This window comes from Castanea sativa, chromosome 4, assembly GCF_040712315.1.
Source record: "Castanea sativa cultivar Marrone di Chiusa Pesio chromosome 4, ASM4071231v1".
NCBI classification, from domain to species: Eukaryota; Viridiplantae; Streptophyta; class Magnoliopsida; order Fagales; family Fagaceae; genus Castanea; species Castanea sativa.
In genome coordinates this window covers 25,173,551-25,190,083 of record NC_134016.1, presented here as the reverse complement: position 1 = coordinate 25,190,083, position 16,533 = coordinate 25,173,551, and the positions used below count along the sequence as shown (strand labels likewise).

At 34.6% G+C, this 16,533-nt stretch overlaps 1 protein-coding gene across 1 annotated transcript; it reads right to left on the bottom strand.

Moving 5' to 3' along the window:
* Positions 1 to 1,106: 1,106 nt before the first annotated feature.
* On the bottom strand, positions 1,107 to 9,575 carry LOC142631398 (PIGF/3-ketodihydrosphingosine reductase fusion protein). The gene is made up of 8 exons (XM_075805566.1): positions 9,070 to 9,575; positions 8,918 to 8,983; positions 8,801 to 8,843; positions 7,530 to 7,584; positions 4,111 to 4,159; positions 3,695 to 3,762; positions 3,430 to 3,538; positions 1,107 to 1,515 (listed from the first exon to the last, which is right to left on the bottom strand). Exons 1-8 carry the CDS (start codon positions 9,232 to 9,234, stop codon positions 1,402 to 1,404), a joined length of 669 nt encoding a protein of 222 aa, XP_075661681.1. The 5' UTR covers positions 9,235 to 9,575; the 3' UTR covers positions 1,107 to 1,401.
* Between the last annotated feature and the right edge of the window lie 6,958 nt (positions 9,576 to 16,533).

Below are 16,533 nucleotides of genomic sequence, written 5' to 3'. Positions count from 1 at the left end.
TTGTGTTGTAAGTATGATTGTTGTGTTTGTTATAAAGTAATGGTTGGCAATTTATGTATCTTTCTTGCTTTATATATTGATTATATGATATTCATTGCAAAGAGTAAGCAAGAAATTATAAGGTTGAAGTCTTTGTTAAATAATGAATTTGAAATGAAGGATCTTGGAGATGCCAAGAAAATCCTTGGAATAGAAATTTCCCATGATAGAAGAGCTAGTAAATTATGTTTGTCCAAGAAAGGGTATCTTAAGAAGGTATTGGAGAGGTTTAGAATTCTTGAAGCCAAACCTATTAGCACGCCACTTGCTATGCATTTCAAATTATCCTCGTAGTAATACCTTAGTTCAGATGAGAAGTTAAGAGTATTTGTCTAAAGTGCCATATGCTGATGTAGTTGGGTGTCTCCATACTTCTTGGTGTGCATTGCGCTTGAAATCTCTCGTGCAATCAATATGGTCAGTAGGCATATATGGCAGCTCTAAAAAAAACTATTGGAATGCAGTATATTGGATTTTTAGATATCATATAGATACTTGTGACTATACCATTCTATTAGACGGAAGAGCTTGTATAGATATGTGAATTCCAATTATGTAAAGAATCTTGATTTTAGAAGTTCCATGATAAACTATATGTTTAAGTTTCCTATTGGCATGATTTGTTGAAACTTGAAAGTCTATTATGTAAAATGTAGATTGGCTTAAAGGACTAGATAATGAACTTGCTTTAAAGTAAGACAGCATTATGTAACATTATGACAGTTAAAGCGCACTTCATTTGGCAGAGAACCAAGTATATCACACAAGAACAAAGCAAACTGGTGTGTGATATCATAAGATTAGAGAATGGATTTCTTTAAGAGATATTTCTTTTTCAAAGATCCACACTAACAAGAACGCCTTTGACATGTTGATAAAACCAATTAAGAGGAATAAGTTCAACTGTTCAAGCACTACTTGGGCTTTGCCAATACCTACAGTCTATGCTACAATGAAGGAGTATCGTTTGTGAGGCTTAATCAAATACAATCTAAGATAGAGATTGTTATGATGCGGCTAGAATTTTCTAGAGGTGCACTACTGAATGTATGTATGTAGGATTTGAGTTTCTTAGAAGAGTCCTTGTGCCATCATTATAATCTTCCTCTTTTACAATAGAACCGTGTCACCAATCATAAACTTCCAATTTTACAAACAAACAAAAAAAATCAAGGAACTGGTCTTAGTGCAACAATCTGAAAGTCCAAATGGTCTTTGTACAATTTACCTTTTATCCTAAGAAATAAATAAATAAAGTTGTGTAACCAGATGTAACTCCTACCCAAAAAGTGAAAAATCAAAAGCCGAAGGGGAAAAAAACACATGTATCTCTTTAAGTTCATAATGATTGGAAGTTGCATTTTATTCTCGTTTGACATGTTGCATTCTAGCACACACAGCAACATAGCCAAATGAAGCGACCATGGCAACCAGGTACCCAGCCATTGCTCCATAACTCACACAAATGGGCCATTCCTACATAAGGAAAAATATTTCAGGCATCAGTAAGACCATATACAGCACAAAAAATGGTGGTTTGAGAACAGGAAACTAGAGCAAACATCTAAAAAAAAACATCATCAACCTAGACTTAAAACAACATCAATAGTGTAACTGGTTACTGCTTAATGTTACATACCAAGACTTAAAAGTTTCTTACCACAACATAATTACAAGCAAGTTCAGAAGTATCTCAACCTAATTCCACATATGGGATTAGGATTCTCAAGAGTTCTTATGTTAACTCAACCATAGTATTCCTAAAATCCTATACATTTTGAGGGATTGAATTTTACCACATCACCAATGATAGATACCAAAATGATTATAATCAATGTTTCTTTAAATGTTGATTATATGGCAAAATCCAATCAACTAATTTCAAAATGGATGAATGATATTTTAGGAAATTTATGGTACCCGAAAAATTCTAGAGGATCTTGTCATGTGAAGTCATTCATTCTTTAACTGATATTTGGCTGAAAACCCATCTACCCATAAATTGATGTCTTCAAACTCTTTCAAGGATAAAAAGAGATACCCAGTTTGTTGCTATCCTATTTAATCTTTTTACTCTTCTTTGGACTCTATGAAGCTTATGTAAATTCACCATGAAGGTTTAATACAAAACAGAAGATCTTTTTTTTTTTTTTTGCCAAGTAAATAGTGGGGGAGGGGTGTGAGGTTTAATGTTTAATACATATTCTAAAATTTTTCTTTGTTATAATTTTGATCTTTGGAGAAGGGGGGATACAAAAAAAGAAAATCATGAGTTTAACACAAAAGTGATGCAAGGACAGCAGCCTAAATCCTTAGAGAGTCATTTTTTCAATAAAGGAAACTTGTCATCAGTTCCTCTCCTCAATCAAAAGATCGCTTTATTATTAAGATGTACAAGCTAGCAAGAGTAGCAAAATAAAGATAAACATAGATCAGACAACGAGGGTAGCACTCTTCATATCCACCAGAGAACCAAGGACCACTAATCATGTAGATAAATCAAACAAATGTTTTTGATAAGTGAGTTTCAGCACCAAGGAGATGGGAATAGAGAGATTTAAACTAGAGACCTTTGCTTCATGAGGCATGGTCCTAGCCAATTGTGTTACCTGTAAGGTTAGAATTGGACACAACAATCCAAAAGAGTAGGCAAACATTTTTAAAACAATTGGGATCACAAACACTGTTAAAGCATTTTTCATGCATCCCTGGTATAGCACAATACCTAATGTCCTTACACAACATAGAACTTTTGCTGACAAAGATGCTAATTTAAAAAAGATTTAGGAGAAGCTAGATCAGAATTAGGCGTTTGAATGATCAGACAATAAAGATATAAAGTCTACGTCCAGGAACAGATGAAGAAACAAATCTTCCCAGACCATACTGTCAGGCTAACAGCCCTCACGCAAACTGGACCATTGGAACAAGGAGAATTCCCAGCGTGCTATCTCCAATTCATTAACTAATAATATGAAATGTCCTAGCCTACTAGGGTTGCGCCCTTTTTGAGCTTTTTTATTGAATTTTATAACTTAAAAAAAAATCTAAAAAAATAACTAAAAAAACTAAAAAATTGAAATAAAGACAAATGCAAGAACATATACTCACTGGATAAAGTGCAAACTACTAAGATGAATGTAGAACAAACTTGCCTAAATAGTTAAGTGGGAGAAAAAAATAAAAGAAGAAGAAGTAAACAAATAAAAAGGATTTTCCACAACAAATATTTACAAATGGAAACAACGGAAGAAGAAAATAATAAAACAAGCAGCAAAAAAGAAATAGAAAAGAACAGGAAAAAAGAAAACCCTCTACCCCCAGTAGAAACAGAAAAGAAAATATCTTTTAAAAGTAGTCCATTAGGTTCAAAAAGGGTGAATGCAATACCTGCCATGGCCTTTCCCAATCAAGTGGCATAGGCCAAGCCCCAAACCAAGCTCCAATAACAGCTCCATGAGCTGGAAGGCAAATTATAATATCAACAGATCCCATTGGCCTACAAGTGAAATACGAGTTTTATCATATAAGCACATAAATACCTGAAAAATGACAAGGTGTGCAAATATGTACACCAGTTAGAAATAATAACTAAAACACAAGTCCCATTGGCTAAACTACACAGCAAGAAACCAAGTAGTAATTGGAAACTTACTTAGTATGTGCAAATATACGTTGCCAATCTTTCCATGATGACCCAAACACAGTAGCTGCAGGCACAATCTGCCAAAACCCAAAAGACAATTAATGTGTAAGAGGCATAACTTGAACAAAACAGTGAAACTTACTTTTGGGATGAACTAGAATGGAGAAGTAGCACATTGGGCAAAACCGCAAAAGAATAATTTACTATTAAAAAAAAGAGAGATTCCATAATCATACATTGAAATGGTCTAATACCAATGAAGTCATTTACCTTAAGAAGAGGATGATTATCAGACATTATTGAATGAGATAGAACAGACATATTTTAGTTTAAGAAGAGGTGAAGGAATTCAAACCCAAATACTCTGAAAGTTTGAAAGGTCAATACTGTAAAGCAGGGGAGCTTATGATGTATTAAATACTTACTGTGAACAATGACATCATAAGGGACCAGTTAAGAGTCTGTGAAAAGTACCTGCGTCCAACAAGTGTGGTACAAAATCAACACATGCTTGCACTATTTTTATCTTCAATAAAAATTAAATGGAGAGTCCGTATGTTATCAAATGGGAGATGTTTTAAATATAAGGATCATTTGGAAGCACAGCACCTGCAATTGGTGAATATGCAATCCCTACAATGTGCAAGAGGTGGTCCAATAAAAATGATAGACATCATTTACAAATGCCACCTAAACAACCGACAGCCAACTTAGGAATTACAATTCAAACAAAACCAAATAGATTTTACCTTCTTCGGTAACCAAACAATCCCAAACTTCCCAAACCAGTCAAATCCAGTCACCATACTCTGCAGCCAACAGTCAAATCCAGCCACCATACTCAGGTAAGCACCATGCAGCATTATCAGTTTGATTGGGACTGAAGCAGGGTTTTTAAAATTGGTACATTGTACTTCCAAACGGTAAGAAAGTGTTATAAGAACCCACTTGTTTCCATGAATGTGGTAAGCTGCACAAGCAGTCTTTCTTCTTCCCTCATAAATGTTCACTGTTGATTCTAGGGGTCAAGTTTTTTTTTTTTTTTTAATAAGTAGATTCTAGGGTCAAGTTTATTAAACCACTCAATCTGCGACTCTTTCCTACAGGTTTATAATTCTTTTCAAAAAAAAAAAAAATAAAATAAGAAACCCCATTTGACCAGATTAGGTCAGAAAGATGCTCAAGCTTGTCCAAGAGAATATTTCCAAGCTAAAAACTCTAATCTAAGATTTCCCAAAGAGAGAGAGCATCAGAGTTGATTAATATTTATAAATATATCACAATGTCAGATCTTCCTTGAAGCTTCTCTACAGCCAAGCAAGGCATGGCTGAATCTCCCAGTGAGATTGTTTGATTGCACGGAGAAGGTAAGATCTATTTGGTTTAGTATGACCATGTGAAGTGTAATTACTGGGTTGGCTTTCAGTTGTTTAGGTGGCATAAATTGGTGTGTATCACACCTCTAGCACATTGCAGAGATAGTATATTCACTAATTATAGGTGCTAAGCTCCAGGAGCATTTACATATGTTTCAGTCTCCATAATTCTGAAAACATATTTTTTTTTTTTGATAAGTAAGAATGATATATATACGAAGGGTTACTCTATGCCTGAAAAAACACAGAGCAACCTAGGAGATACAAGAAAAAGAAAACAAAGAGAAACAAAGACAACAAGAAAATTAGGAAGGGAAAAGGGAGCAAAGAAAAGAAGGGAGGGAATCACTAGACGTGAGTCCCCACGCGCGCGACCAATCAAAGAGAGTCCCACTGAAAAAAACAAGCAACTGTTCACTAGAGCTATCCAAATCCTCAAAAGTCCTCCGGTTACGCTCCTTCCAAATACACCAAAGGATGCAAAGCGGGACTAAATTCCAGATCTGAGATGAATGCTTCCCCAACCAATTCCACCAACCAAAAAGCATTTCAGGAATCGATCTAGGCATAACCCAGGCCAAGCCAAAAGTTAGGAAAACAAAGCTCCATAACCGGTAGGCCATATCACAATGAAGGAGAAGGTGATCTACCGTCTCTCCACTATGACGGCACATAATGCACCAATCCACAAAATCCAATCTTCTCAATCTCAGATTGTCTCCCGTTAGAATCTTATTCCAAGCTACACACCAAACAAAAAAAGAAACTCGCCTTGGGGCCTTTGCTCTCCAAATAGCTTTCCAAGGAAAGATAGTAGAAGGAGAATTTCTCAATTTGTTGTAGTACGATCGGATGTCAAAAGCTCCATTAGACTTCAATTTCCATCTCATCCGATCTCCAACATCCATAGGAGGGGTTATAGAACCCAACATACGAAGAAACCGCAGCCCTTCATCCATCTCCCAATCATTAAAAAATCTACTAAACCGAACATTCCAAACTCTTCCATCCTCCGCCCCCTGCCTTTGCAAAGAAGCTTCAACAGAAGCCTCCTTCACAATGGCGATGCCAAACAACCTTGGAAAAGCCAATTGAAAAGGTTGATCCCCATGCCACCCATCCTGCCAAAACCTCACCCTGTTCCCCAAACCAACCACAAACTGACAATTTTTGCTGAAATCCTCCCAACCCATGCGGATACTTCTCCACAAACCACACCCATGAGCTCCCCTACCCAGTTTTTGCTGAAAACATATTTTACACTTGAGGTTGAACAATCACAACCTATCTTTGAAGTTCAGAATAGCCCAGCTAAATCTATCCGCCACTACGGTTCTTACATTCTTTTTCAAGAGAAGATTAGAAGAAGAGAAAAATAGTCCAAAAAATATTCCAGCAGGATGTATATCACTATAACTATTTCCATCCAACCTCAACTGTAAGTTCTAATTCAACATTATACAACTCCCTCCATCCCAAATTGTAGGTCCTCTACGCCATTTTGGGATTTCCAAAAATTTTATCCTCTTTTGAGAGATAAAAGCCACTACTAACTTATTAACTTCCCAATTTTTCCCCTACTGTATTTCCAGGAGCATTAAAAAAAAGAAACAAACAAACAAAAACAAAAATCACATCAAAAATAAAAATAAAAAGAGGGCATTAATGTAGGCACTTTACATGACACTTTTTTTTTTATTACAATATTTAGAAAACTATCAGAAAGAATTTTACAACACACACACACACACTATCCTCATCCAATATTTGAACTGGCCATAGTACATGTCATTCTTGTCCTCGCCAGCAACAAATTTCTGATGTTGAGAGGCTTTTCTGCATTACCAAATTATTCTAATTGTTTTGGGGTTGCCAGACAATCTACTGTCAAGATAAGTTATGTTATGAACCCTCTTCTCAACTTTCCATTCTTAATTTACTTGAGCTTGCTGTTCTGCAATGGTAAAAATATTTTTGACTCGGGCTGTCAAAGGTTTGTTCCCAGCATGTCATTTATCTTTGTTTGGATCAATAAGAATTGAGAGGCTAACATAGATAAGGAAATCCCATGATAAGAAGATAGTGGAAGAGGTTGTGTTCCCTTAAGATTTGGAATATGGAAGTTCTGAAATTTATAGGCAATATAATAAAGCCAATCTTTTCATTAAACTATTGGTAGGCACCAATAGGTTTTCTTGTATTGAAACTTGTTTTGAACCATACGTTTGAACATGGAGTTGGTTTCTGAAAATATTACTCCAAATACTTGGTGCCAATTTTGGGAAAGAAGAAATTTGTTATAGGAGTTCAAATGTTATATAAAATTGTTTAAGGACAGTTTTGGAAACTTCTATCATTCAATTCAAGAGACAAGATATTAGATGATATTCCCTTGAAAAGATGAATTTTCTAAATATGACCAACAATTTGGGTTAAAAAGAGTAATAAAAACAAAGTGTTGAACATACTGAGTGCCAACAGGTGCGCCCAATGCAATAGCTCCCAAAGCATTTACTAGAGCCCCTACAAAGTAGAAACACAAAACATAATATTTCCTTTTTTCCTCGACACATACAAATTAGACAACAAGAAAAGAAGTTACTTAATGAAAAAAAAAATGAAGGAAAAATATTAAGAATAGGCTAACTGTTCAAATTGAAAATATCATGAAGTACATACAACTATTATTATGTTTTGGATCAAATAACTTCAAGTAATGTCATCATAGACAGTAGTTCCCTAGCTGGGCGACTCAAGTGCTATACTTATGCTAAACAACAAACCAACCACATACAAGTTTAACGCAGGGGTATCCCCTGGTGAGGATGCACCAGCCCAGTTAAGTGGGCAATAGAAAATAGGTACAAAATCTTCATCTAGGTGTTGTGATCATAAGATGTTCTGGTGTAGTGAACCTTTTTTTTTTTTTTGAGGGAGAAGTGAACTGAACATGTGACACCAATTAATGTAAAATATTTTAGTAAATGATGTTGTTAACATTTTGTACAATTTTTATTTATTGTTGTGGTCACTATTGTAAATGTCTAGGGTATAGAGACCTACATATAATAGTGTAAACATGGAAAGATGAATTCAAACAAGGACAATAACTATAGACGTTTGACGCTACCACTTACACATTTCAACCATATTTTGATTGTCCAAACTTGTCAAGATAAGGAGGGTTTAATTTTGGAATAAATGTCCATTCTAAAATGTCTTATGAGCACAAATCAAAGAACATAAAATTCTAAAGATAGTGCACAACCTCTTAAAACAAATGAAGGCATGACATGACTCAAAGCATCATTAACTGAACACAATGCCCAAAAAAAAAAATTCTTGAACTAATTAAGTCTTCTAAACTAGTTCAGCACATTCTTCTTTTCTTTTTTATATCAGAAGCATGTTTTATCCAAAAGCACAACAACAGCTGGGACGCGTATGCATAATCATGAGTAGTCAACTTACGAACAATGGCAGCTACACCGGCATATAATATTGAAAACTTAAAAGCATAATACATACAACTTTAAATTATCTTTGATGGGTCATTCCAAATGACATCTTTATTAGAATTGACAGGCATTCGTAACATACACATATAAACGCAAACCACAGGATCATTCATCATACAACATTCACTTGTATCATTCTCAATATTGAATCCCAAACTAACTGAATATACAAATTTATCCAAATTTAAATGAAAAGAGTTAAAGAAAAAGCAAAGACTAACCAATAGGAAGTCCTAGTAAGCCTCGTCCAGCAGCTTTCAAGTACTGTAATTAAAAGACAATAAATTAGAAGAAGAAAAAACAAATCACAAGTAAATAGTCAAGAATTTGGAATATACCGAGCAATGTTTGCGATTCTTTCGGAGGCGACCGTAGAGAAGAAGCACAATTGGGCACTGAATTACCTAAAAGAAAGAATTAAAATTAGGAAAAGAAACTAAAAATAAATAAAGAAAAAAGAAAAGAAGAGGGGGGGGGGGGTGTGGTTTACCGAGATGAGAGAAAGAGTGAGAGAAGGGTGAGAGAGAAGGTTGATGGAGTAAAGACTGTGAGCTATGAAGAGGGTTAGGGGTAGGGGTAGGACCAACCCTAACATCAATTGGACACAAACTACTTCTGCATCTGCATCTGCTGAGACTTTTTCATTAGTTCTCATGTTTACAAACTAACGAACCACACAATTTGTAGCTGCTGCTGCTTCTGATTCTGATTCTGAAAGCATAGATCAGAGCTGTGGCGGAGCTGTTCTGTTCTGTTCTGTTCAGTTCAGTTCTTCCCTCCGAGATCACGCCGCCGAGATCGCACCCCAGCATCGCCGAGATCGCGCCGCCGAGATCGTCGCCCATAACCCACCCATGACCGATCTCTCTCTTTCTCGATCTACCTGCCCCTTTCCCTCAATTTTTGATCACTCTCTCTTCCTCCCTCTCTCAGTTTGGCCGAACTGTTTGATTTTAACTAATGGTTTGTTTTGATTTTTGTTTCTTTTAATTTTATAAATTGAAATTTTCAATTATAAAATTTGTTTGGCTGGTGAGAATATGTTAGAAATTAATAGAAAAATAAAATTTTCAGAATGAAACTAAATTCTCGAAAATATTTTCTAAAACAATTTTCATAAAGTAATCAAATGCTTTAAAATATTTTCTTTTTTTAAAAATATTTTCACCTGAAAATGTTTTATGCTCAGAAATTATTTTACATGTTGCCAAATACACAATTCCTTGGGAACGTTTCTCTGATTTTTGAAAAAAAAATCAATTTTTTTTCTTAAATAATTTTTATTAGTTTTTTTTTGGATTTTTTTAATTTAATAAACTAAAAAAAAAAAACAAACTAATCTCAATTTTTGAAAGAGAACTTAATTGAATTTTGAACAAAGTTAAAGGTCTTAATTTGTAATTTAGCCTAAAAATTATCTAGCCATATCATTTTCCTATTTCATATGTAGGAAAGAAAACTAACAGAAATTAATAGATTATTTGAAATTTTACAAACTAATAGCATGGATCTAAAAATCAGACTGGGCCAATTCTAGTTTTTGATTGATTTTGCCAGTTTCAATTGGTTTTTAGGGTTTTTTTGAATCGAACTGGTGGCCAGTTCCCGGTTTAATCGGCTGAACTGATAACCGGCTAATTTAGTCCGGCTAATTTAGTCCAGCTTTTAAAACCATGACCAATAGTGTTTTTGACCTACAATACTTTTCCTGGCCAAAGCTGCTCCATAATATCCACTAGTCGAGTCTTTTTTAAAAAGGGTGATTGTATCACATCCTATTTTATCATTCAAAAAAATTACTTTATCGATTATACCATACCATTTTACAATACACCCAACATTCCAAAACTCTATTTTTTTCATTTTATTTAAATATTCTTTTTTTTACTATTTTTCTTTTTTTTTCTTCATCTTCCTCTCTTTCGCCCTCAACCTCTAGCATTGGCCACAATAGATAAAACCAAAACAGTTCAACAGTCACCTCCATAGCCACCACACCACCACCATGCCATAACCAACACGCAATCACCCCCACATATCCCAGCACCACCCACCAGACCATCAAACCAAAACCACATTAAAAAAAAAAAAAAAAAAAAAAAAAAACCCATCAAAGCATCAGTTCAAACTAAGCCAAAACCCTACCATTGGAGCCACCATCAAACCAAGCCAAAAAAAAAAAATCACCACGATCTCCGATCTCCACCGATCCACATTGATTTCAAATCCAAAACCCAACTCCGATCCAAACCCACCATCCACAACCGATCCAAACCCATGTCGACCCAAAATCCAAAATCCACCAATCTCCACGATCCAAACCCATCGGCCATAACCAATCCAAACCCACGCCACCACCTGACCTATGATACACCGATCCATCTATCCAAACCCATCACCTAACCCACAAAACCCGAAAACAACAACCATGACACCACAACAAAATCCACCAGACACCGACCACAAACCACAAGAACCCAAATCGCAACCCAAGACCTCTGCTTCTTACCGGCGTGGTGGCCCAACCACTAGCACAAAGTGAGAGAGTGAGAGACAACGAAGCAAGTCATAGAGAGAGAAGGAGATGAAATTCTGAGATGAGGAAAGAGAGTTAAGAAAGAAAGTGATTTTGACATAGAGGAGAGAGAGAACAAAAGGGACTAAAAAAACCAATACAATAGTCTACAGTACCATCATAAAAGTAAGATGATACTGTAACAATATTGGAAATTTTTTTGCAATTCTAAGCATTTACAAGTCCGGGTGTTGCGGGTTAATGCTAAATCTGGCATACATTTGGCATTTGGCAGTCTGGATGTGAATGCTCTAAGAGAAGTTTTGTGTCAAAAGTGACGTGGCTTGATGCAATTGGAGATTTTTTTTTTTTGGAGAATGTAAAAGGAATGGTTTAATTTATTCTCATAAAATTAACCTAAATTTTTTAATAAATAAGTAATATTTTATAATAAAATAAAGATTTTAATATTTTATAATAAAATAAAGATTTTAATATAAAATAATAAAATATTACTCGTTATAAATTTGTCTACAAGTTATAGTAACTATCAATATACTACCGCGCACCTTTAGTGTGGTGGTCACTCCACAAATATAAATGCTTGTGGAGTGTTGGGGGTAAAGACCGTGGTTCAAGTCTCCAAGAGGGAGTTTCACAAACATATACACTTATATTAAGCTAGAGTATAAATTCTATCTTGTAAAAAAAAAAAAAAAACTATCAATATAAAGAGAGTCATTATAGCTTGTAAGGGCGTGTTTTGAATCCTAAGCCCAAGGAGCAGCAAGATTAAGGCCCAAAGAGCCTAACACAATGAATTTGTAGAGAGTGAGCTTAAAAACTAGGTTTCAATGGATTGAACAATGCATACGATAGATTAAAGACGGTAAGCGAACAAAGACAAACCAGCTTTATGCAAAAAGATCCTTCCTCAGCAAAATCCGAGGGGAGTAATTCTTGAATATATTCTTTTTAGACTTGGTTACAGTTTCAGTTCTTGGTGCTACAATGTTTTTCTATACAAATTCTTCGATCCCCATTCCTGGAGTATCTCTTCCATTACATATCCCATTTTCCTTTTCATCTTGACCCTCCATTTGTTGATTATGTAGATCACCACTTAAGTGTTTGTCCCATCAGGCGTCCTCCCAAATCTTTTGTGAGTTACGGAGACTAAGACAACACTATTCAAAGGTCTTTTCCATATAAATGCGGCCAGGGAGTTTGGTGGGGTGCATTAAATGTGGTGGCAGCTACCACCTATCTAGTCATGTCAAGGCTAACCCCTTCTCTGAAGTTCTTCCTCTACAGTGTGGCCTCCTCTAGTGATGTGCCATTGACGTGGCCATGACTTGACTCTCTAGCCTCACTATCCAAGGATATGGTCTCCTCGGAACTGCACTGGACTCCTCAGCCTCGGGTATGACACGTGGCTTTATTATCTTGTTAAATTGCTGTATCCCACATAGCTCATTTATAATTTTTTTTTTTCCCTAAAATAAAGAGATTAGTGGAGCTTGATTTTGGGGTTTGCTATCTAAAATTGATAGGATTTTGGGTTTGTCTTGTAGGGAGATGCTCTAATTAACAATTTCTATTCCAATAAGATATAAAGACCTAGCCCTTGCTACGTGTATATATTCAAAAACTTTCTTTATTTTAATTCGAGAATATAAATATATATTAAATGATAAAAAAAATTATCCAATAAAAGTTAAAAACATGGTTTGTTGTTGCTTCGCAAATTGCAACATCAGTTGGTCATATTATTGTTGCGCATGTCCTTCAAGTGCATGTTCTTCAAGGGACATTTGATCCTCACTTTCAATCCCAAATAACTGACCTACACCACACTCCATCTCACTCTTGAGTCTTGAGAGTGTTCGCACCCTCTAAATATCCATTATGTATTTAGAATTTATATAGATGATTTAGTACAGTAAAATGCTTTTGAAGGAAAAGTGAGGGAAATGAGTAAAACTAAAACTAAAGTCCACCCATTGAACAAGTAGGCCAATCCACAAAGAACTCTAATTCTTATAAACTGAATGAGTACCCATTTAAATGGAATATGTGGGCAGCTAACACAACAGGAATACAAAGTTTACTACTACAATTTAGAACTTGCTCATTTTTTTTAATACTCTAAGTGAGCGTTTGGGAAGCATTGTGTTTGTGCGTTTTGCTTTAAAAATGTGGGTCCCATGACACTGTTCATGGACCCACAAAAGTCATCTAAACACAAATTTCAATATAAATTTGGGTCTCACAGCACTATTCACACATTTTAAAATTATTTTTCTACAGTGTTTTTAGTTTTCATTTTTCAACAAATAAGCAATATCTAAATACACTTTAAAAGGCTTTGTATGCTCTCAAAGTCATCACAGTCGTAGTCACCATTCATAAAAGATACTATCTCATTAAATTTTTATACCCTTGTAAACTCAAATTGATGGAAAATGTTTACTGAAAGTAGGGGATTTTCATTAACAAGACCTACCAATTAAAAGGGGTTAAACAATTTTTTTGTCATACATTACAACCCAAATCACTCGGCAACATTCGATTGGTCGGACATGCTGTAACATATGACATTCATGTTTAACAAACAACTATACATTAGATAGTGTATTGCAACTAGTAAATTTATTATCAAATTAAACAAAGCCTCATGGAGCTCTAACCATGGCCTCAAATCACTATTGTCAACTATTTTTTCTTCTTATTAAGGATTTGTTTGGATACTGCTTATTTTGCTGAAACCGAAAACTTATTGCTGAAAGTTAGTTGAAATAGTACAATAAGGCCCATGAATAGTACCAAAAAATGCAGTAAGGCCTTTGAATAGTAGCAAAAATAAGCTGAATAGTGAAATAAATTTTTTTTTTAAGTGGTATTTAAACTGAAGCTAAGCATTCACTTCTGGATTTCTATAAAAGTGTCTATTTTACAACCCAAAAATGCTATTTTATCTATTTTACTAACTCAATTAACAATACACTCTACATCTCATTCTCTATATTTTCATACAACTCATTAAAATAATATACACTATCCAATAAAAGTGAAAGAGAGAAAAAGTAAGAAACAAAAAAAGGAATAAAATCTAATATTTTAAGTTTACAACTCATGAATAGTAGTGTCTAATTATAAGTACTTAGAGCATTTGCATCAGTCTGGCTAAATTTTTCGATCTATTTTACACTAAGAACCTACTATTTCTATTTTATACTACCACTTTTCAAAAATACTCACATCAATTTATCTATTTTATAATCTATTCTATTTAAATAATAATAATTTTTAATTTTTTTTATTATTATTTTATATTTTTCTTTTGTCCTTATCTCTCTATCATTTTCTTTTGTTCTTATCTCATCTCTCATCAAATCAAATGATTGATCTTTCTCAACTCAGCTCTCCACTCTCTTCAAAACACCTTCTTCTTCTTCTTCTTCTTCCTTTAACGGTTAGATCACCTCTCCTCCACAAGCATCTTCTTCTTTCTCTCACGGTCAGATCATCTCTTCACCACAAGCACCACAAGCATCAAAACCTAGATCTCCGCCACCAACACCAATCTACAAGCATCAAAACCCAAGGTTAAACTCTTTTTTAGTGTATCTATTGCTAAAACAACAATTTGGGGGGGGGGGGGGGTGTTTACACCCAATGCTAATGTTGCTATTATAATTTATGTCACTGCTGCTTATCATTCCATTCCTTTTATTTAGACACTACTATTCAAATGTATTCATGAGTTGGCAGCACAATTCGTCTTCACCTCTTCCACACTACAAATACAATATCAACAACAAGAAGAATTGTATTAGAATTACCATTCAATTCATCTATATATACTATAAAACCGAAGTTTTTGACTTTTTTTTTTTACTTTCTCATATTGTGCCACATAAGCTTTTGAGCTTCCACAATTTTTCATGTCACTAATTTTTTAAAAGTTTTATTTAAATAAAAAAAATCCAAATTAAAACGGTGAAACCCCCTACTCTATTTTATATTCCCAAACTCAAAACCCAAATAAACTCAAAACCCTTAAAAAAGCCATTCTCTTTGCTCTGAAGATTGACATCAATGTGGCTGAGGTTGAAGGAGATTCTGCAGTTGTTATCAATTTCCTTAACTCTAAGGGTGTGTTCATTTGGGGTGAAAATAGGGAAGATGGAAAATAGAGAGAGGAAAATAGGGTGGAAAATACTATTTTCCACTATTCGGTTGGGGAAGGAAAATAGGGAGAATAGAAAACCCGAGAGAAAGTTCTCTCTCTAGGCCCACATTTTTTTTCATCCCAAATTGGGAGGAAAATGTGGGGAGAAAAGTGCTAGAGTAGCACTTTTACAAAAATGCCCCCTTTCCACCAACTCATTCATGACCACTTATTACCCTCCCACCTATGTAACAAGGGTATAATAGTCAATTTATATAAATTACATTTTCCATCCTTCTATTTTTCTCTCCAACCAAACAAAAGAGTTTTTCACCCTCCCACTTTTTCACCCCTCCAATCGAACACACAAGAGGGAAAACTAAATATTTTCCATCCTCCCACTTTTCCACTTCTCTAACCGAACGGACCCTAAAGGTTGCTGCCTTGCAAGTTGTGTTCATGTGATTAAAAACTCTCAGGTAAAAGTAAATTAAATATTTTAATTTGATCTCTTTTTCTAATGTTAGACGCAATGGTAATAATACTGAGGACATCTCTCTTTTTGTACTCTGTGACAAAGTTTTGATTCAATAATATCACGGTCTTGGTTTCTAGAACTTTAAAAAAAAAAAAAAAAAACTCAAAACCCTAAAGGCTCACACTTATAAATCTTTAGTTTTCAATGTGATTTTCTCTACTCCAGTCTTTATCTTAACAACCAAGAAAACCTGACTAGGCATAGCTTACACCGATGCCGGCCTTTGTTTTCCAATGTAATGATTTAGGTAGTGTTTTTTGAGGTAAGCTTTCTTTTCCCCTTTATCTATACCACTATTTAACTATTTAAGGCCCTTTTTCCTTTTTGGGATTCTCAATTTTTTTTTGTTCAAAAATACCCCTACACACCTATATTTAAGTAAAGACAAAACTAAAAGACAACCTGGAAAAAATACAACTCTAACTTCCACTAAAATATTGCCTAAAACATAAGACCACTATCTTGTTGATTTTCATATTGCTTTATCCACTTATAAATTAAATTATCAAAATAAAAATTATATATATAAAATAAAAACACAATTTTTTTAATTAAAAAAAAAGCCTCACCACACTCGGAGCGTGTGTGTTAAGGCCAGTTTTTTTATTTTTACAGGCTCATCATTCTAAAGCGCACTGATAGCACAGGGGTTATAAAGGTATTATAAGAAAGAATTAATATATGAAGAACCTTTTTTTTTTTTTTGGGTCTTGCCGGAAGTCTCTCA

Bases quoted from the DNA above. Each gene is read 5' to 3' on its own strand.
- LOC142631398 (XM_075805566.1), bottom strand. From the start codon at position 9,234: ATGAGAACTAATGAAAAAGTCTCAGCAGATGCAGATGCAGAAGTAGTT. The intron at 8,844-8,917 runs GTATATTCCAAA...TTTTAATTACAG, and splicing joins AGAATCGCAAACATTGCTCG to TACTTGAAAGCTGCTGGACG. The intron at 4,160-7,529 runs GTATGTTCAACA...TGTTGGACGCAG, and splicing joins GGCGCACCTGTTGGCACTCA to GTACTTTTCACAGACTCTTA.